Raw genomic sequence first — 20,844 nt, forward strand, 5'->3', positions numbered from 1 at the left:
TGGAATAATAATTTGTGTCTTTTAAGGTTTTTACACAAAATGACTTGTTCTTTATTTCCCTGGCTGCGCTGTGTCTTGAAACAAGCTGCTCTGAAAGGGCACAAAAACAGATTCCCCCTTCAGGACTCAGGAAAGAGTCACATGAAATATTTTACAATTCAACCTGTATTTTTAGTAACAGTTAATCTAGCACTTAAGAAATAATCATGAAATACTTTTTTTCCCTCATATTAGTGGTAGTATAGCAAAAAACAAATTATAATATAAATATTCCTATGTTAAACCTTTGCTGTATTGTTGATGCATTAACAATACTTAAAACCATGTTTAGTGTGCATCTTTAAAGCAAGGAACTCTGTCCTTTACTGCCTTATCTTTGTTAGATGCTTTGTTAGATTTATTTTGAAGGTGGCGGAGGTACTTTTTCAGAAGTGTCTGCACTAAAGTATTCCTTTCAGGCTGCATACAGCCCTAACAACATCCACCAACAAGTAAGTGCAGCCTGTGTGTAGCCTGAAAAAGTCAGTTATACCTGAAGGAGACTCGGATGGAAATGTCAACATTTTTATGAACTCTTCTCTTCTCTCATTTGGACTGTGGTGGCTTGACAGTAAGAAAACAATGTTTAGAGAGATTTTAGTAACAAAATCAACCTGAGACAAAAGTTTTATCCCCAATGGAAATTACGCCCATGCATTTTTATTACAAACACACATAATCTAATTGTTGACACGCACACACGCACACACACACACACACACACACACACACACACACACACACTCGCTGACTCATGCAACAAAGTCATTCCAGTGTGTTGGTTCAGCAGACAGCCCAGCTGTTGTGCATCGCTCCTATCAGCTTCTTGTGACATTAATATTGAAAATAGAGAGCAGCTCTCTCACACATGCCACTTTTAAAACGCAGCTCATTAATCTCGGCAAATGGGCTTTCCTCTGTGCCGTTAATAATTTAAAAGTGACCGAAAATCATTAGGCAAATTAACTACCAAGTGCCAGCATGAAGTCAGTGGGGGTAGATTAAGGAAAGTCACTGTACTCATTTTGACTTTATTGATAGACTTTCCGTTGAGACAAAGGAGTAGCCTACTTTATATACGGTCACAAAAGGAATATATCCAGATCAATAGTTCCTTGTTTTTTATTTTTCTTGTAGTTTATTTCAGTGTGAAATTTTGTTAGTTTTTTGGCCATGCAAACACACACTCTCTGTTCCTCTGCACTTATATATCCTCCGCACAAAAGCATTCACCCTGATAAACAGCATGTCTGGCCCTCCTCTCTCTCTCTCTTAGGTTGCCCCTGTGACCTAGAGTTCAGGGAGGTGAGAAACAACTCCCTGGTGCTGCTGTGGGCGGCTCCGTTGTACGAAGGACGGAGCCCCGTCACTGGCTATTTGCTGGAAATCAGCCAGGGTGATGAATCAGACAACTGGACTGCTTTGAATGAAAGGCCAATCTCTGACACCCATTACAACGTGAGTAAAGCTGTAAAAAAAAATTCAACATACAGAAAGTAAACAAGGTAAATACACTTGTACATTTGAAGTTTTGTCATGATTTATAATGAAGATTTGTTTAATACCTGGTAAAGTATGAGCTTATGTAATAACTAAGTGCCAGTAAATTATTATTACTCTAATTTTTATAAATGTATTATTACTTCCACCTAGCAGAAACTTGAAGTGCTCCAGTATTTCATTCCTCTGTGTTTCTGTGGGTCCATACGTTTAAATAATCATGATAAATTATGACCACAATCTGTAAATATTTGATGTGTTTCTTATGACATCCAGGTGTCAGGTCTTCAGGCAGGTCAGACCTACCGTCTCCGTGTGTCGGCTGTCAACGAGGCTGGAGTTGGCCGAGCTTCCCTGCCCACTGAGCCAGTCACAGCTCAGACCAGACCAGGTCAGCCTTCATGGCTCCAGATTCTCCAAATATTGCAATAAAACAAATCCCATCCAAGGCTCGTTCGAGATGCTGGACCTAAGACTATATAGTAATAGAAAAAGCATCCACATACTCCAGTTCATGTAATAGTTATTCATAGAGACAATTTACGATCAGAGACCTTCTTTAAAGGAACACGCCGACTTATTGGGAATTTAGCTTATTCACCGTAACCCCCAGAGTTAGACAAGTCCATACATACCCTTCTCATCTCTGTGCTGTAAGGCTGTCTGACGGCACCAGCGGCATCAGGCCAGCACAGAACATGCAGGTGAATGGTTCCAGTAATCCTACTGCTCCCAATAAGTGACAAAATAACACCAACATGTTCCTATTTACATGTTGTGATTTGTGGAGTGACAGCGTGTACAAAAAACAACGCAACATGAGACACAGCCGTCTTCTAACCGTAAACAAACCGGGAACTACAGTATATTCTCAGATGGAAGAATATAGTACTCGGGCAGAGTGATATGCTCGCAGCAAGCCTGTCTGAGAATATAATTCCAGGTTTGTTTACAGTTAGAAGATGGCTTTGTCTCATGTTACGTTGTTTTTTGTACACGCTGTGACTCTACAAATCACAACATGTAAATAGGAACATGTTGGCGTTATTTTGTCACTTTTGTCACAATTCGGAGCAGTAGGCTAGTTGGAACCAGTTACCTGCAGGATCTGTGCTAGGCTAAGCTAATGCTGGAACCGTCAGGCAGCCTTAGAGCACGCACGGAGATGAGAAGGGTACGTATCGACTTGTCTTACTCTGGGGGTTACGGTGAATAAGCTAAAGTCCCAGTAAGTCGGCGTGTTCCTTTAAGTATCCTGGATATACAAACAAAACATGACAAGTGCTTTTGAAGAAATAGTTATTGTGCCTGGAGTTAGATAAGAAGCTCAATACCATTGTCATATCCATATGTTAAATATGAAGCTTGAACAGTAGAGAAAAATACAACAGGTGCGTTGGAGGGGACAAGCAGGTCAAAAGTTGTAAAGAAAACTCCCGCACACTAACTTGCAAAATTTTATAAAGTTTATTAGTAGGCAACATTTGTGTAGTAGACCATTTTCAGGCAAATGTTGCAGTGTGCGGGAGTTTCCTTTGCAAATGTGAAGCTTGAGCCAGGAGATGGTTAGCTTAGCTTAGCATCAAGACTGGAAACATAGGGAAATAGCAAACCTGGCTCTGTTCAAGAGCTTCTATTCCTTTAAATGCACCTTTTTACACCAACCTTAACCCTGAGAACAGTGTTTTAATCCAGTGGTGACATCGCAGAAAGACATTTACATTATACAGCACATTTTTAACTAAAATGCACCCAAACCAATGCAATGGAACATTCTTTATTTAACTATATTTAAAAAATGTGTGACTATGTAACTTTTCATTATATGCAGGTGCAATTTAGTGGTACAAAATGCTAAATCAGTTAGAAAAAAAATGAGAAAATGTTCAGGATACAAATAAGTGAACGTATAAAGTACAATACAATATGCAGTCTGTGCATTATGTGTAGGGGATAAATATAATTAATTCCAGTAGCATTTTTAACACTGTGGGTTTTCTCATCTATAATGCAACATAACATTGCTGATGGTGTCTGCAGCCCATTGCAGCCGCACTAACTGACTCTCTCACCCTCAGGTGCCAAAGACATTGAGATTGGAGTTGACAACGATGGTTTCATATTTCTGGGCTATGAGAATGATGAGAGGGATGACGAGAACATGTTTCTGTGGAGCAAAAACTACACCGAGAACATCGACGCCGGGAGAACTCGGGAAGAAACCAAGAAGAATGGGTATGGGTTGTTCATGTGCAACATGAACTACACGTCTTTACGTATTTGAATTCCAAGAAATCTGTGTCAGTCTGCAGGATCAAGAGGTGATATTTAGATATTGAAATGCTGTTCACCCTGCAACTTTGGATACATTTCATTTTACAGATGTTGTTATAGTTTTCAATAATAGGACTGAAATACAAAGATTAACATTAGATGTGCTCCGGATCAATTGAATTTGCTCTGTAAAGTGCCATTTTTAAAAAAAAATGTATTTGTCTCTGGGATACCCATTAAAGCCCAGTCTCTTTTAATTCTCAACTCAACCCTTCCCTTAGCTTTAGGGAAGCCTGCCTGCCAGCTCTCACATTTACACGGTTCCACTCATAACAGCATGTTAAACAGTAATTTAATTTTAAGCTCAGCTGACTGAAAGGCAACACTATTATGACAGAAAGCACTGTGAAGTGTAATGGCTGACAGCACAAAACAGCACCTACATCACCTGGTGCTTCAGGGTGGACAGATAAACAACAAGCCCAAGATGCTCTGTAGATGCGTCTGTCTGTTTTTTCAATTTGTCCATCAGGTCGGTCCTCACCTTCACAGACCCCTCTGAGGAGGATCTGGGTCTCTACACAGTGGAGATGAGCGACAACCCAAACCTGTCGTCCAGCTACGACTTCACCGCTGAAGGTAAACTGAAAGAGAGCGGAAGGTTAGGAAACTGTCTTGTCCAATTCACAACTTCCCGTCAGGCACAGAGACAAGAACACAGTTCAGTTGTCTCTTGTGTTATTGAAAAAGCTGACGGCAGCATGAAGAGCAGGACCTTTAATTTTAAGGGTTATCAAGCTTTTCTCTCAAGCAAATAATTATGCACCTCACAACCACTTCCACAAGGTCACCCGTCTAACTAAGCATATGTTCTCAATCAACTTAAAAATAGAGCCGCGGGCGCCTGGGTAGCTCACCTGGTAGAGCGAGCGCCTATATACAGAAGCTCAGTCCTCGATGCAGCTGCCGCGTGTTCGGGTATGACCTGCTGCACTTTTCTGCATGTCACTCCCCCTCTCGCTCCCCTATCATGTCTAAGCTTTCCTGGCCAATAAAGGCCTAAAATGCCAACAAAAAAATCATTACAAAAATAGAGCCGTTCTAGCCATTGTTCTTTGACAATATGTAGGTATTAATGAATGGGACAAAGTTGAATTAACCTTCAGCTACGGTTTTACTTCTTTGCAGACCTTAAGCGACTCAAAGAACTCAGCTGGCAAGTCAGAAATCCATGTAAGTACCAACGGAGACATTGCACAACAATTCTACAGTGATTAAATGATCATCTAATCTAATGCAGCACATCCTGAAATGATGTTTGTTTATGTTTGCAGTGATAGCTCTGAAGTCGGGCTGGCAGGTGGACGTTTCTGAGAAAGGTGACGTACGTCTTTGGCTTCAGACTGAGAGTCTGAGTAACGCTGCTGAGCTCCGTCTCATCTTCAATGACCGAGAAATCACCAGCACTCCGGTGAGAACACTGCACTCCGGCCATCCTGCAATATGGCACCTCAGAAAGTACACTAACCAAATTAGGGTTAGAGGATTTAAATATCCACAGTTCTTAAAAACTTTTAGTACTGTATGGTATTTTGGATTAAATGATTTAGGCATGTGTTATGCTTTTATAGTCTAGAAAGGATACTAATTTTTACTCTAATTCGTTGAGCACATGGCAGAGTCCTTTAATCTTATCAGCCTGCCGTTCATCAAGTTGCTAAATTCATGGCTGCTAGATTAAGATATGACATTTAAAAAGAATAGGGGAAATATGTGGGGCCCATCCTTACTCGCCAAACCATAACTTATCCAAATCAATTCACCACTGCATGAGGGTGAAGTGTGTGCGAAATACTACATTTCCAACAGTCACTAATCACACTACATTATTTGTGGTCATGATTTTAGTGTTTGGTTCACTTAGGTTAAAGGGAGTTAGGTGAATAATATTGTACGCTCAAAAGAAACATTTGACCCTGGTCACAAATTGCTATGAGTTAGCAATTCCACCAAAGACACAGTTCCCTCTTAACTTCTCGGATGTTTTCATTTAAATAACTGTTTGAGACCCAAACATACATACTGTATGTAAAAAGAAAAACAAAGACTGGAGAATAGTCCAAAAAATATATACAAATCTGTGTCCCAGAACTTCCTCTTTTCTACCTGATTAACCACCTCACAACCCCTCAGGTTAATCTTTTGGCCTTCTGGAGGGGCCCTGACCAATACTACCTAACCTTGTATAAAATACCGTTTCAGCTACAACAGTAAAAAAAAAAAGTGCTACTTGGATCTGAGTGCTTCTTCCAGGTGGAAATGAAAAGACAATTCAGTCTGATTATCAGGCTAAAACCTTCCCTTTTTGTGATTCACAATATCTAATCAAATATTTTGAGTAAAGGACATTAACTGTATCTCTAAAGTCCCTCTATTTAGTGTTGAAAAAGTAGGAAAATCACAGATGGCATACAACTCTACAAGGCTTATACAGTATAAAATGAGTGTGTAGATGCATGCAGCTGCGTTCATGACAAGTCACTATGAATCCAAAACAGCAATTAGTGTTTTGATAACCATACTGGAAGGCAGCAAATTGAGGCTGCCAACAACGATGCAGAGCAGGTGTGCAAGGCAACAGAAAGGTCTGAGAACTGAGCTAATTTCACGAAGTCCGAAAGACAGGGGGATCAACTGGGCTTAAGGTGGAGAAGGAGCCAACATCTGGTACATGTGTCAGTTTTGGTTAGATTCCCTACAAGGTATTTCAATCAGGAGGGACTTCGTTTTCAGATATGCAAAAGATTTATTGTACAAAAACATAATAAAATGTACAGAGTCTTTGGAGATTAGACTCCATCGTTGTAATAACATTTTTTAAAAGGGGTAGAGAAACAGGATATAACCCCCGATGGAGTCTAGACACTGGTGGCGGCTGGAGACCAGACCGAAGGAGGCAACAGAGCGGTCAGCCGGAAGAAAAACGATGACCCGAGGTGGAGGGTGGAGCGCTTTGCCTAAAACGACAGCTGACAGCACAGGGAGAGAACAGATTTAAAGCAGAGTTGTAATACTGTGATTGGTCCTTGAATTTCATGGCTAAGTCTGATTGGTTTAACTAAAAAGTGACGCCTCTAAACAGCTGATTTGATTTAAGAAGAAAGAGTAGTGACTGGATTATTTGACGTCTTCCTGAAAGAATTTGCTCTGAGATTTATTAGAATTTCTACCTAAAGGCAAAGGTGGAATGAGTAGAGAGTTTGGACAGCTTTCTTTGTCAGGGTAGTAAATCAACAGTATGTCATCACTTAATATTGGGTCTCTAGGAGTGGGTGAAACTGCCCTTTTGAAATGGAAGGCATGTAAGGCATGATATGTAAATAAATATTATTACATATTAATAATAAAGACATGTCCCCTCCTTTTCAGTGTATGGTATCTTTTGCACAAGTCATGCTGATATTTGTATACTTGCCCTTAATGTGTTTCATATTTCTCAAAAATGCCTTCAGAATTCATTTACTTTCACAAAACAGCTCAGTGAAAGCCGTAGCTATTTGCTACAAGAACAAAAAGCAATTTGGAAATATGGAAAATAGGCACACAGTGATTTCACCTTCCATTGCAAGATGACCTAAAACAGTATAATCATCAAGGAACACTAACTGAATGTGAACAAACCTCCTCAGCACTCATATGTGTTATGACACCAAGTTAAAAATAATCAGCATTGCCGCCAAGGTTATTGAACCGTGCACTGATGTGTCCACAGAGGGAAAAGCAAACACAACACAGTATATTTATTGTGCTTTCACAACTCCGTCAGATACATTTTGTGTGTCCGTGTTTGCTCGTGTTTGTGCGAGGCGGGCGACTGCTTTATATTCAGCAGCTTACACTCATTGCTTCAATTTCATTTTCATTTATTCCATTATTTCTCCATATCAGAGCTTCACTTGAACAGTACTGATTACACGTTATTTCTAAATGATCACAGCTGAGGTTTGCGAATTCAAAAGCCATTTAGCTGATTAGGGCCCTCAGGCTTGCCATACATCACAAATCACATCCACCACCGAGGCCTATCAACATGCAAGGCATGCACTTATCTTGATCAACATAAGTCATGAAAATGAGCTCAAACGCTTGTGTGTGTGTGTGTGTGTGTGTGTGTGTGTGTGTGTGTGTGTGTGTGTGTGTGTGTGAGAAAAGGAATGTTTTATCTACAGTGTGCAATTTTATCATACACTGATACACACTATATTGTCTGTGTACTATTGCAAGTGGCATGTCTACCTGCCATCTGGGATCATCTGTCTGCTGTGTAGCGTGCTGTATGTGTGGCAATGCTTGTTTGCTCTTCTGCAGCACCGTAAGATCACCTTCGATAAGGCCAAAGGTCTGGTGGAGATTCTGTTGGAGCAGCTCTCTCAGGAGGACGAGGGCCAGTACACGGCTCAGCTGAAGGACGGCCGCGCCAAGAACCAGTTCACTTTGGTCTTTGTGGATCAAAGTAAGTTGTTCACTCAGTTGCCACTAAGTTGTCAAATTGTGTTTTTTTGTTTCATACCGTAATGAGAGACGAGCACAAATGTAGAGGAACAATAGAACAGAACAGGCATCCGTGTAAATGTGACATCACATCAGCTCAATTTCACACCGACGCAGTGATGAAATGTTGTCTTGACTTCCTTGTTGTGACATTTTCTTCTTTGAAACAGGATATTTGTTTGAGATTAAGGCTGAAGCTACCATTGAGGTCATGTCCTCTTGTGTATCTTCTGGGAATTTGGGGTGTTCAGCAACTTTAGCAACCATCCTGCAATTCATTAACTACAGTAACTCTAGAATTTAGAGTAAATCTATTAAATTATGATAGCTTTAGGACACAAATAAATCATTCCGAATTCCCCAACTGCATTTTTAATGTAGTAATAGAATTGAATAAATTGAAAAAACACAATAATAAATTCTTTTTTTTAGTGTGTATTTTTTAAATCCTAGTTACAGCCCTGGAAGAGACATGATGGATGGATGGATGGATAGATAGATAGATAGATAGATAGATAGATAGATAGATAGATAGATAGATAGAATATCTTAGTAGGGGTGGGAATCACCAGAGGCCTCACGATGTGATATCATCACAATACCTATGTCACAATACGATATTATTACGATTTTAAACATATTGCAATATTCTGCGATATATTGCAATGTATTACCTTTTTTCCAACTTCAAATTTTTCAAAATTTCAAATGATGTCCCCAAAGGAAAATTTTGTCAACATCTGTTTTATCTAAAAAGATAAATTTCTCTGTCTGTTCATCTCACTTCAAATTTTATTGCTGCAAAATGGGATTGTCAAGCAGACAGAGTGACCAACACATATATCATAAAAGATCGATACTTGGCATCTGTGTATCGATACAGTATTGCCACGAAAAATATCACGATACTATGCTGTATCGATTCTTTCCCCCACCCCTATATCTTAGTGGAAATAGATTAAAAGAAACTAGCCTATTTGCAATGCAAACACTCTGTTGTATATCCATGGGGTTCAGCTCATTGGCATTTTCTCCCAAAATTTTCTCTGCTGTTTTAAGAGGACCTTAATTACTGTAAACTGTGGTGGTCGGTGTCTTCTTGCAGAAGACAATTGCAATAACTTTTGTGTGTGTCCGTTCTTAAACTGATTTGCCTCTGCTCTGGGTATATTTCTTTTAGTGGAAGATCAGTAAAATCAGAAAATGATTAGCCTAACTCTGGACTTGTGATGTACATGTAATGCATCTTAATCACTAAGCCACTAGGATTAATTAAAGGAGCCCTGCCATACAAAACTAGCCTGACGTGGTCCTACTCAGATTCTAGTCAGAATGTGAGTCTGAAACCGCTCCATTGGGCTGTGATTATGGGGCGTGTTCCAACCAAACCAGGAAAGAAAATGCCTCTGCATTCATTGGATAGACCCAGGGATAGACCTACAACCAATCAGAGCAACAGAACTCAACTCAACTGTCAACAGAGCCAGAACTCAACACCGTGTATCGTCTCCATAGCAACCACTCTTTGCACAATGCATTCGTTCTAACTCCCGACTTTTAGACTTTTTTTGAAGCTGGATATATCATTTAATTGCGTGTAAATATAAATGTGGATAACGTTAGTGATAGTGACATGCTTGCTACAGTTGCATTTCTAGAGATGAATCGGCGAAAACACGTTTTATTTCTCTGATTCACGGCTTTGTTCTAGCACCGCTGGGCGCTAAAACTCTGCCATTTCATAAAGCTGTTTGTAACGCAGAAATAAAATGAATTAATGATCATTTTATCCATACAGTTTATATCTGACTTTACCAGCTGACTTCTCCAGAAACAGGTGAAGCCTCTTATGCCGCCTTCACACTGGCAGTTGAAATTATCTCCGATACGGCTTTGAAATGACCGGAAGTCATTAATTTCCTATGGAGATTCGCCGACCGCATGCAAATGGGTCCGAACGGGGTCGAACGAGTGCAGTGCGAAAGAAATCGTGTCAGTTGGTCATCCGGATGCGTTCAAAAAATTTAACTCTTGCGAAAAGCTACGGACAGTTCCTATCCGACGGAAGGTAGCGTTGCTATGGTACTGATAAACAAACCTGCTAATGCTAATTGGTTAGCTAGCAACAGACGTCTAACTATTGACATTATACCGCTATATCACATTTAACCGACCTGACATGTCAACGTCCTGGGCAGCTTTACTCCACACAGCAGCCTTTCTATTTATATCTATATAAGAGAGGTCAGAGAGAATCGGACATTCAGACACTTATCAGTCCTTCTAGTTGTTCTGCCATTTTTGTAAATCGCTTCCGAAGCTTTTCAACGGTGTAGTACGACGTCCGCTGGGGGCGTATTGCGTATTACGGTGCTGATTTCAACTGCCAGTGTGAATGCGGTGTTACGTTCTAAAACCAGCCTCTCCCACTTGAACAGCTAAGTCACAGCCACACCATCAGCTGGTTTGAGACAGGCCGGTTGAGGATTTTAAAATTAATGCGTTGTCGATATCTTCTGTAACAGACGCGGTTGATCATCTGTCCGACAATTTGATTGGTCCGAACAGATCTTGTTCGAGCATAATTGCTTCTCAACGGATCAAGTCCAGACCGAACTTCCCGACCTCAAATGTTGTGGGCGGGGCTAAGTTCGGCTGGCAGCCAGGCTAATACAAAACCGTTTTTACGTGCATTTTTTAAAATATGTTAGGTCCATATGTGTTTGTGTTATGTTGTGAATGTGAAAATGAACTGCTACCTCCTTTGTCAGCTCTAGCCACTGAAAAGAAATAAGCAGAGAAATCAGGCCAATTACAAAAGTCTGACATCATATTGCCTGAGCTCATTACTATTCATTAGCTCGCCCAGTTGGGCTGGGTAAAGGATTCTGACAGCCAGGCTCTCATTGGCTAGCTGTTAGCCAATCAGATTCAAACAGCTTAGATTGTTGAATAATGAGAACTGGCAGAAATCGAGCTGAGTCTTCCTGTAGGCTTTCTATAACACGCTAGAATGGCTTGAAACAAGTTAACCAAGGCATTTTTTCCACAAAAAATGTTGCAGAGTCCATGGTAGAACTTCAGACATTACCACAAAGTATTGAAATACGTGTGGCAGGGCACCTTTAATCATTTTACAATTTAAGTATAAATCAAAGGGATATGAGTGATGAGTTAGATGATTAGAGAGGTAGTTAAAAAATGTGGGATGGTGTTTTTGATTGCAATTATTGTTTACATTTAATGTGCTACATAAGGTCACATTAAAGATAGTATCAATATATCTGATCTTCTTAATTTCTTTCAACAACAGTTGGAGGGCCTGGTTTGTGGCATGATGACTCCAGGAAATATTTTTCTTTATTTCTTTTTTGATGAATAAATGATCCTATACTTACTATCTCTTTTCTTGTCTTGCTTTATAAATGTTGTTGTACGGCACATCAACGACATGTTCTCAATTCATAACATTATTTTCTCTCTGTTTACATTTTTTGTTTCCCTGCAACTTTCACTCAAAAGTTTATTTTTCTCACCCACACATGCACCCCTCCTACGATTGGCAGAGCAATTCAAAATGAAGTTGATATTATTTTGGAAACAATAACCTTTTGGAGCAACAAGTTATCATCACTACTCCCCATATGACCTGTGTGATTCTACTGTTTTTGCACTCTGTTTTTGTCTCTTTCAGAGTTTCGTCAGACGCTGGCCCTGGCTGATAAAAACCGACGTGACCAACAGAGAAAGTCTGGTGAGAGTCTCCAAACATCAGTAACAGATACTGTATAGTTAATACAATTACATCTACTAGTTGCAATAGCTTTTTGATGGTCTTTATAGTGACTCAGTTGCTTCGTTTTGAAACCTCTTGAAACTAAATAGTCGCACAAAGAAAGGACGCTTCCTGTGCTACTGAACTCCATGTTTTCATCACCTGAGCTCTCAGATGTGATATAATAAGGAGAAGCTATATAATTATTTTGTGTGTAGAGGCCAATTTCCCAGTTCCTGCTTGTGCAAACAGACCATCTCACACTATGGGCCCTATTTTAACGATCTACGATTCAAAGTCCATGTGAGACTCAAAGCCCACATAACACATATTGTCTATTACCTGCAGAATAACATGATGCAAAACAGATATTAAAGTAAGACACACGTTTGTTACTTGCATGTTATGCATTGTCCGACACTTTATTTCTGGCAGCTGTCACTTTCAGCACTATGGTTTATATCACACAGTTATAATTGCCATAAATTGCCATATTATGATGCATTTGTGTTTCATTGGTTGCTGTGAATAAATTATTGGCTGAAGGTCACTGTTTCTAGATGGATATTCATGTGTTCTGTTTTCCCCAGGGCCGTATTTCCAGGAATACTTGTCGTGGAGTGTAAATGAGGATTGTGAACTGATTATAAAGTGCAAGGTACTTTTTGTACATTTTACAGAATACATTTGCTAATTGTAATAAGAGAACTAACATAACATTAAGAGCCCAGAAATGTTTCATCTTTCATTATTAATTCTGCAATAATTCCTTAGTGTAAATTGTGTTGCAAAGTTCACTCGGGGCAAGACAATGTTGTACTTTTGTTATTACCGGTACTTCTTAAAGAAAGAGTTTGACATTTTGGTTGACTTTCTGAATTCCTTATGTCGTTTTTTGCACTTTTCTGTTTTTTGGACAAATAAAAGAAACAAGGTATAGTGTGTTAATTAGTGAACTGTAGAGATGCTGGATGGCAGATTTAGTTACCTTTGGACAGAGCCAGGCTAGCTAAGCTATGCTAAGCTAGGCTAAGCTAACTGGCTTCTGGCTCCAGCCTCATATTGAGTGGACAGACTATTGAGAGTGGAATCAATCTTCTCATCTAACTTTTCACAAGAAAGCAAATAAGTTAGAACTCTTACTTTAAATGATTTCTGTAACTTACTATTATCAGTTACCAGTAATTACAGAAACTCTTTTAATGACTGGCATTTTTTTACATAGATTTGACTATTTTATTTTAAACCAATCAATTTTAGAGGACTTGTATTTCAGGTATGGTATATCTCTCCATACACAGGTGACAAACACAAACAAAGACACGTCACTCAAGTGGTTTAAAGAAGGCGTGGCGGTGACCCAACTTGTGTATGAGCAGTCATCAGGGGTCAGCACACTCACCATCCCACAGGTATCCAAAATGATTCTGCTCTATTTTCAGACTACTAGAAGTGGAGAGGGGAGTTAGGAGCTCAGGCAAATGTGAATCAGCACGTATAAATGGTAGCTATTGTAGTGAGAGAAAACAAGATAAGCAGAGAGTCTTATTCTGTGTTATTATGAGATATTGGTTCACCTTGGAGTTTATTATAAGGTTTAATAGAAGATAAATTTAAGTATTTGGTCAGGGTTCAACAAAAGGGTTGCCCGATGGCCTGGGGCAAGTAAAACACCACGTCGGGCAAGTAAATATAATAACCCGGGCAAGTGTTTAAACATTTTTTTTCCCGATTATCATCGTATCATATCACCTTGACGTTCTCTTGCCCAGGGCCCTTGGCCACATCAGAGAACGCTTGTTGAATGATTTGATTTGAATATGCCATTGGCCGATCAAGAACGGAGTTGGCGCTATAGTGACACATGACTGGCAGCTGTCTTGTTAGAAAAAGAAGATGATGGGTGCATACAAGCTAAAAAGAGAGTGTTTCAAGCGTCCTCAAAGAAGTTTTCTTGGGTGGTATTAGAGGATGTCAATGAAACAACTACAAAGTTTGAGTCCAAGGCAGATTCATTAAACACGTCCGTTTGGGCAAGTGAAAAAAAACCTTAACGCTGAACCCTGTTGGTTGTTCCTCTAGTTATCAATATTCCATTTGAGAAGCTATGAATAAGTTTAACTTTAATACAGTGGATGGTTTTCCCTCAGGTTACCAAGAAAGAGGCAGGTTCATACAGAGCTGTGGTGTCAGATGGGAGAGGAGAGGATGTCAGCATCTTAGAGTTACTGGATGACGGTAAGACGCAACCTTGTCACCAGCAAACAAGTATCCATAAAAACAATAGTCCCCCATTTGTTTATGTGTGCATTTCAGTTGGCACATATTTCCCATCCATAATGGAAGTGAGGCAATTGTCTTTTATGTTTTGCCTCCTTATCTCATTATGTGTCCTCCGTATTCAACTACCTACCTCTAATCTTGCGTTTAGTATTTATTGAGTTTCCAAAAGTAATATAAAACACTCTCTGAACACTTAATTGTTGATTTCATTTACAGAGTATGACAAGCTTCTCCAGCAGCTGAGTAAACAGTGTGGTGAGTTATTCACAGTCGGAAGCTTTACCTTTGTGAAATGTGCCAATTGATGTCCTTTTTTTTTTTTTTTAGCAGCTGGTGTGTTGTGTTGGGATAAGGATAATACAACTGAAAGCCATGTTAATTAATTGGGGTGTGTGTTGTTTCAGAATTCTAATGTGTTTAAATTAAAATTGCCAGCGAAACTGAAATGTATGCAAACTGTGGCATTGAATAACCAGAAGCTCTGCCTTCTCTCTCTCTCTCTGTCTCTGCAGCGTTGTCTGCCAGCCCACTGAAGATTCAGAGCACCGCTGAAGGTTTCAAGCTCTACTGCTCACTCAAATACTATATATGCTACATGAAAACCAGCTGGCACTTCAAGTGAGTCCGCATGCAGGTCACCTCTCTGACCTAACACTCTATGTGCAACTGCTACCAAGGAGGAAGTATTTCAAACTTAACTTGAATTCTGTAACAGACAGACCTGAATACAAATTTTGCACAGGAAAGCAAATGAAAAGTAGCTTAAAGTTTATTTTGGCTTCAGTGCCATCTGGTAGTGTGGTCACATTGTTTACTGCAAGCCACAGGAGTGCAACGCTGTAAATGCTGAGCTAAAGACAGCAAGCTGAACACAATACTATGGTGGTGCTCTGTGACTGACCAGCATGGCAGCAGTCTCTTTTGCTGGTAAGGTACTGTAGGTGAACGACACAACCACATTTGCAGATCAGAGACCATAAAAAGAAGTCACACATACTGGCTTGACTGCTGCACACACACAAACACACACAAACCAATAGAGGTAAGAGATAGATTCATTTACTGCAACATTTCTCTTTATGGTGGCAATGTCTGGGCCTCCTTTACTAAAGTTCACTAAAGTGCTTATCAAAGTTCAACTGCTGACATCTTAAAATGTTCAGGATCTAAATGTGTAGAGCTGGATCTTGATGTCTGCATGCAAACGTGGCAGCTGGGGCCACATCTGGACACTGAATCACCTGGTTCAGCCTTCTTATCTGTTAAAATCAATACTACACATAATCCTGTGCAGCCAAACACTGTTGAAACCCACAGAACTTCTGGAGGAGGCCTAAAGTTTTCAAAGACACCAAATACTGTATGTCAGTCTGAATTCTGGATAAATGTGTATAAAATGGTGAACAACATATGTAAAATAACAGAGAAAGACTAAGAAAACTGTTCAAATTGACTGATTGCACGTGCATTTCATTAAAGTGAAAGACCCTGTGACATATTTAATTATTTTGCAATTATTTAAAGGGACTGTATACTAAAAGACAATTATTACATGGTTAAGGCTGATACTGGTTTCTTTAGTAAGGCTACTAGCACCACCTTCTGGGGGATTTAAGAATAGCCTTTACAAAAGAGTAAGGAACAACTGAAGAAAATCTGACTAGTGTGATGCAGACTGACAAATGTTCTTTTTCCAGTCTGAACTGTAATATGTCCCCACAACTGAATTTTTTGTTCAAATCTTTCTGAGTTTATAAACCTGTTATGCTCCTATGACTGAGGTTGCAGTGATAAGGAAGAAACAGATGCCCTTTTATTTTCTGATACCAGTGCTTTGGGCTAGGGGAAAAGCAGGAGTATGTCCATACCATGTATTTGGTAAGGATCTGCTGGTTTTAAAAAGTCTCTGTCTAAAGCATACGTAGTAGTAGCAAAACGTGTATTTGCTTCCTTCCGTGTAGGGAGAAGAGGATTGACCAGGAAGCCAGGACAAAGCCTGGCAGCAATATGCAGAATGTCTGGATTGAAATCTTTAACCCAACAGAGAATGATAAAGGCAAATACACCTTGGAGATGTTTGACGGCAAAGAGACACACAAACGGTATCTTGACCTGTCTGAACAAGGTGGGTGAGCAAGTTTGAACTGAAGGACCTAAAACACAACAATGTCAGATTAAGAGAAGATTTCAGAGCAGAAATTATGAGATCTCAATTATTATTATTTCCAACAGTCTTCGCTGATGCCTTGCTGGAGTACCAGAGGTTAAAGTAAGTGCCACACTGCTTGCAGTAGATGATGCGTCTAACATGGCTTGCTGTGACACTAACAGAAAGCACTGAGCAGTCAGAGGTAACAGACCATTAGTTTAAAACAGTGAAAACATTTCGCACAGATTATTGTTGCCTAACACTGGGCAATGTCATATTGATTTGACTTTTTGTTTTCATCCCTCAGAAAAGCGGCTATTGCTGAGAAAAGTGAGTCACAGGTTATATGTAAATCCTGAGTTTTTTCTGTCCACAACAAAGTTCAAAAGACTATACAGTGAAGGTTCACAGAGAGTTATTGTTGCTTTTTTTTGTTTCAGATCGAGCCAAAGTGACAAAGGGTCTTCCTGATGTGGTAGCCATCATGGTGGGCAAGGTATGACATTATCAGGAAAACATTACTACTTAGAGACAATTTTAAACATAACAATACTAATACTTTTTTACTGATTTGATCCTTTCTGTGGCCTATTATTTCATATGTTCTTGACTGCTCCTCATCCTCTCTTCAGTCTTTGTGTCTGACGTGCTTCATTGATGGTGAACCAACCCCAGAGATTGTCTGGCTTCGAAACGACAAGGAGATTGTTAACGAGACCCATTTTACCCTCACTAAGGAGCCCAAGTGCAGCACTATCAACATCAACAACGTCAACCTGGAAGATTCTGGAAAATACAGCATCTTTGTGTGCAACCAGTATGGCTCTGAAACGGTTGATGTGACAGTGAGCGTTTACATGCATGGGGAGAAGCCTCCAGCCCATGCTGTTTTGATGGGTTAAGACTGCAAACTGAGTCAGAAATTAGGGATTGTTTTATGCTTCAGCTTGAGATTTGTATGCATAGAGAGAAAGATGAAAATGAAGGTGGATGGAGAGATAGATAACGTTAGGAATGATGCTTGATTGTTCATGTAGTAGGAAACTTTACTGAGCATGAAGGAACTTTAGCTTTTGAAAAATGCCCAATGAGGTTTAATCAAAAATGTAATCCTCTATAGTCTGCAAACTGTCTATATCATTTAAATACCCTATTAGACAGTGTATGCCGTAAATATGTCATGCTCAGGCTTCTCCTGTGATGGAGTTGCAGAATTCCTAGGTCCTAGGATTGTTTCTTTAATAAAGTAAGACTATGTAACTTCTAAAATAAGAAATTGCACCATTTTCCTCTAACATATGACTGAATTCATAAGCAGGAAAACGCACCATTAATCGATTCATAACACTCAGAGGATTTGCTGCTGGACTTGGGGTGGCAGTAGTTCAGTCCGTAGGGAGTTGAGTTGAGAGGGTCACTGGTTCAAGTCCACATACAGAGCAAAGTACAGATCATTGACTGGTACCTTGTTCACTGCTTCGATAAATAGGACGGACCTTAGATACAACTTTCCACGCTTGGCAACGGGAGATATTTCTAGTCCGCTCAGCTCATAGAACCCTTTGGCTTAGCTACAAGCCAGAAAGCTAACGTTATGCCAGCGACATTCAAAGTCACAAACATTGTGTACAGTTAAAAATTTCATATAAAAATAAATTAAAGTAAATATAATTTGACAGTATGTTTACCAACAAGACAAGCTTAACTACCCAGCCAGCCATGTCATTTTCACCAAATTAATAAAGACCTTCACAAACAAATTATACGCCATGTGTACTATCGGCTGCAGCCTGAAATCAGTAGCAAGTTGAACAGCGAACACAATAATGTGAGATGATCGCTGTGAAACAGTTAGTGTACTTTTTGCAGCTTGTGTGTTTGCGCCATCCTGTGGCGTTCAGAGGACGAGGCACTGATGGACTACACTAAGTGTTGAAAATATTCAGATTTTATTTTTCATTTACTGTAGCACATTCATTTAGAACGGTTTAATGGACACCCTGCAGCCAATCAGAATTGGGTATTCACCCAGACCCATGGTATAATTCCTGATAATGGACACCTTGTCGGGCATTAACCCTTATGTAACAGACATGCCAATTTGCTGACTTTGACTCTTCTCTACTTGTGCTACTGTTACATTACATTTATTATTTACCCTTATTATTGTCTTTTGTTTTTAAGTTCTGCAAAACCCTCAGCTACTAAAGCTTTTGGTGAATCAGATGTGTCATTTGTTTGTGTTGTGAATAAAGCAATTTTAAGCTATTTTCACCTGTGGATTATTTTTATGAGCCCTTACAAATACTATATTTCATCTTTATATCTGTATCCAGTAAACTTGTATTCCAATTTATAATCAAGTGTTAAAGAAAATGTGGTCTGAAGCTCTGTTTATGTACTTGTTTGTGTAAACAGAGATTCTTATTATTTATTAATCACTATAGTAGTTGGTCAGCACCGAGACTTGAGTTCTTATTTTGTTCTCCTCATCCGTGTTGTGAGAATGACAAATAAAGTATCTATCTATCTATTATCTTGCACTTTAGAAGCAAACAGTCCGTAGTGTCATCAACCCTACTACTGGGGCCGTTGGTCAGGTAGAGTCACGTTAGGAGGTTTGACACACTGAGTTCAATTAATGTCTAATGAATAAGTTCTGAAATAAAATCAGCTACATGTAAATACGGCTTAATAGTTGAGTCATTTTAGTCCTGCAGTTTACTATCCTAAAACTCCATTTGGGGCTCTGTGAACTTTACAGTAAATGAAGATCATGTAAATAATTGTCATTTTATTTATGCAAGACAAAATACTTCTGCACGGCATGGTGCACGTGTAAAAATCTGTCCATATTTCTCATCATCATTGAAGCTCTTCAACGTACGTGACAAAATTGACCATCTAAATTCATCTTTGGTGGAAGGTGAGGTTTGTCCAAACCGGAGTAAGTGAACTCGAGGTTGTTCAAACAGCAGTGATTACTTCAGAGGGGTTTGTTACTGATTAGACACGGTGCTGGTACCCCCCTTGCTTTCCTGTATAAGAAGATGCAGCACTACAGTCACATTCTCCACATTGTGTTGATCTTCACACAGCTGTCTCAGCCTCCAGCCCACATTGGTGAAGGAGAACCCAGATCTTCTAGAAAACATGGACTTCAATGGAACATGGCAGGTCTACTCCCAGGAGAACTACGAGGAGTTCCTCAGGGCCATGGGTGAGAAATACAAACCAGGGACTCTGGTTGGCATATAAAGAATATAAATACATCTACTATCTTTGGTAGCTGAAGACAAAGTGGCTATTTTTGATGTGGTGTTTATTAGACGACAAAGCTTTGCAGTCCAGAGACACATCAGTCCTTACTTGTAAGTTGTACTGTGCAGGAATTAACAAAACATATTTGCTTTGCTTACCAGAACTCCCAGAAGATATAATTAAGATGGCCAAGGACATTAAGCCAATTACTGAGATCAAGCAGAAAGGCAATGACTTTGTTGTCACCTCCAAGACCCCTGGAAAGTCTGTGACCAACTCCTTTACCGTCGGCAAGGAGGCTGAGATCACCACCATGGACGGCAAGAAGCTCAAGGTTTGTAATTCTTCTTTATTTAATTTTTATGTCACATTAGTGTTTTATTATATGATTTGTTTTTCTTAATTTAGTACAGTATAAATATGTTTAAAGCAGAAATCTGTGTGTAATTATTTTCCAAAACTGGTGAAGTAGGCTATAATGTGTCAGTTATGAGCCTACAAGTGTACAATGTCTCATGAACTCCTGCCTGTTTTGGGGGTATTTGTGATATGTATTGTCTCCTCCTCTGATCCGCAGTGCATTGTCAATCTGGAGGGTGGCAAACTGGTTTGCAATACCGGAAAGTTCTGCCACATCCAAGAGCTTAAGGGAGCAGAGATGGTAGAGGTGCGGTAGCATATATCTTACCAGAACTCACTCTTTCTGTTTCACATTAATGTATCATAAGCTTACATAATGTAATGTAGCCTATGCTGCCCATAAATGAAATGCGTTTAATTTCCGCTTATCCCCTTTCAGACTTTGACCATGGGTTCAACAACTCTCATCAGGAAAAGCAAAAAGATGTAAATTTGGCAGTGAAGAAACCAATGTCTATTTAAATAAAAGTGTTGCTTAATAAGTGTGGTTTGCACCTTCTTTTTTTGAGCAAATGGCTATCTTTATAGTCCCAACATCCTAACTATGTCTGACAGACGAGCAGTCAACACACACTATGCACAAAAACAATGG

The 20,844-nt window shown here is 39.6% G+C and overlaps 2 protein-coding genes across 4 annotated transcripts in view; both read left to right on the plus strand.

The window, feature by feature from the left end:
• The window catches only part of myom3 (myomesin 3), a 68,215-nt gene extending 49,407 nt beyond the window's left edge, over positions 1 to 18,808 (plus strand). For 2 of the 3 annotated variants that reach the window (XM_028580238.1, XM_028580237.1), the window contains exons 20-37: positions 1,316 to 1,497; positions 1,816 to 1,930; positions 3,618 to 3,774; positions 4,346 to 4,452; positions 5,002 to 5,046; positions 5,148 to 5,284; positions 8,182 to 8,326; positions 12,059 to 12,118; positions 12,730 to 12,797; positions 13,441 to 13,551; positions 14,290 to 14,377; positions 14,639 to 14,677; positions 14,935 to 15,040; positions 16,384 to 16,547; positions 16,655 to 16,691; positions 16,879 to 16,901; positions 17,012 to 17,067; positions 17,204 to 18,808. In XM_028580238.1, the coding sequence (XP_028436039.1) occupies positions 1,316 to 1,497; positions 1,816 to 1,930; positions 3,618 to 3,774; positions 4,346 to 4,452; positions 5,002 to 5,046; positions 5,148 to 5,284; positions 8,182 to 8,326; positions 12,059 to 12,118; positions 12,730 to 12,797; positions 13,441 to 13,551; positions 14,290 to 14,377; positions 14,639 to 14,677; positions 14,935 to 15,040; positions 16,384 to 16,547; positions 16,655 to 16,691; positions 16,879 to 16,901; positions 17,012 to 17,067; positions 17,204 to 17,473 (1,910 nt within the window). In that variant the 3' untranslated portion in view covers positions 17,474 to 18,808. Of the gene's footprint in view, positions 1 to 1,315; positions 1,498 to 1,815; positions 1,931 to 3,617; positions 3,775 to 4,345; positions 4,453 to 5,001; positions 5,047 to 5,147; positions 5,285 to 8,181; positions 8,327 to 12,058; positions 12,119 to 12,729; positions 12,798 to 13,440; positions 13,552 to 14,289; positions 14,378 to 14,638; positions 14,678 to 14,934; positions 15,041 to 16,383; positions 16,548 to 16,654; positions 16,774 to 16,878; positions 16,902 to 17,011; positions 17,068 to 17,203 lie in introns of those variants that run through there. The other variant, XR_003692759.1, reaches the window with a different exon arrangement.
• An 857-nt stretch (positions 18,809 to 19,665) lies between these two features.
• On the plus strand, positions 19,666 to 20,732 carry fabp10a (fatty acid binding protein 10a, liver basic). The gene is made up of 4 exons (XM_028581337.1): positions 19,666 to 19,791; positions 19,994 to 20,166; positions 20,410 to 20,499; positions 20,632 to 20,732. Exons 1-4 carry the CDS (start codon positions 19,725 to 19,727, stop codon positions 20,680 to 20,682), a joined length of 381 nt encoding a protein of 126 aa, XP_028437138.1. The 5' UTR covers positions 19,666 to 19,724; the 3' UTR covers positions 20,683 to 20,732.
• Positions 20,733 to 20,844: the final 112 nt, after the last annotated feature.

The sequence above is a fragment of the Perca flavescens genome, chromosome 6 (assembly GCF_004354835.1).
Source record: "Perca flavescens isolate YP-PL-M2 chromosome 6, PFLA_1.0, whole genome shotgun sequence".
Taxonomy (NCBI): domain Eukaryota; kingdom Metazoa; phylum Chordata; class Actinopteri; order Perciformes; family Percidae; genus Perca; species Perca flavescens.

What these genes read in the sequence shown, in the direction of transcription:
- fabp10a (XM_028581337.1), top strand. Translation starts at nt 19,725, where the DNA reads ATGGACTTCAATGGAACATGGCAGGTCTACTCCCAGGAGAACTACGAG. An exon ending in GGAGTTCCTCAGGGCCATGG is followed by an intron (nt 19,792 to 19,993) that starts GTGAGAAATACA and finishes TTTGCTTACCAG; the next exon opens with AACTCCCAGAAGATATAATT. An exon ending in AGGGAGCAGAGATGGTAGAG is followed by an intron (nt 20,500 to 20,631) that starts GTGCGGTAGCAT and finishes ATCCCCTTTCAG; the next exon opens with ACTTTGACCATGGGTTCAAC.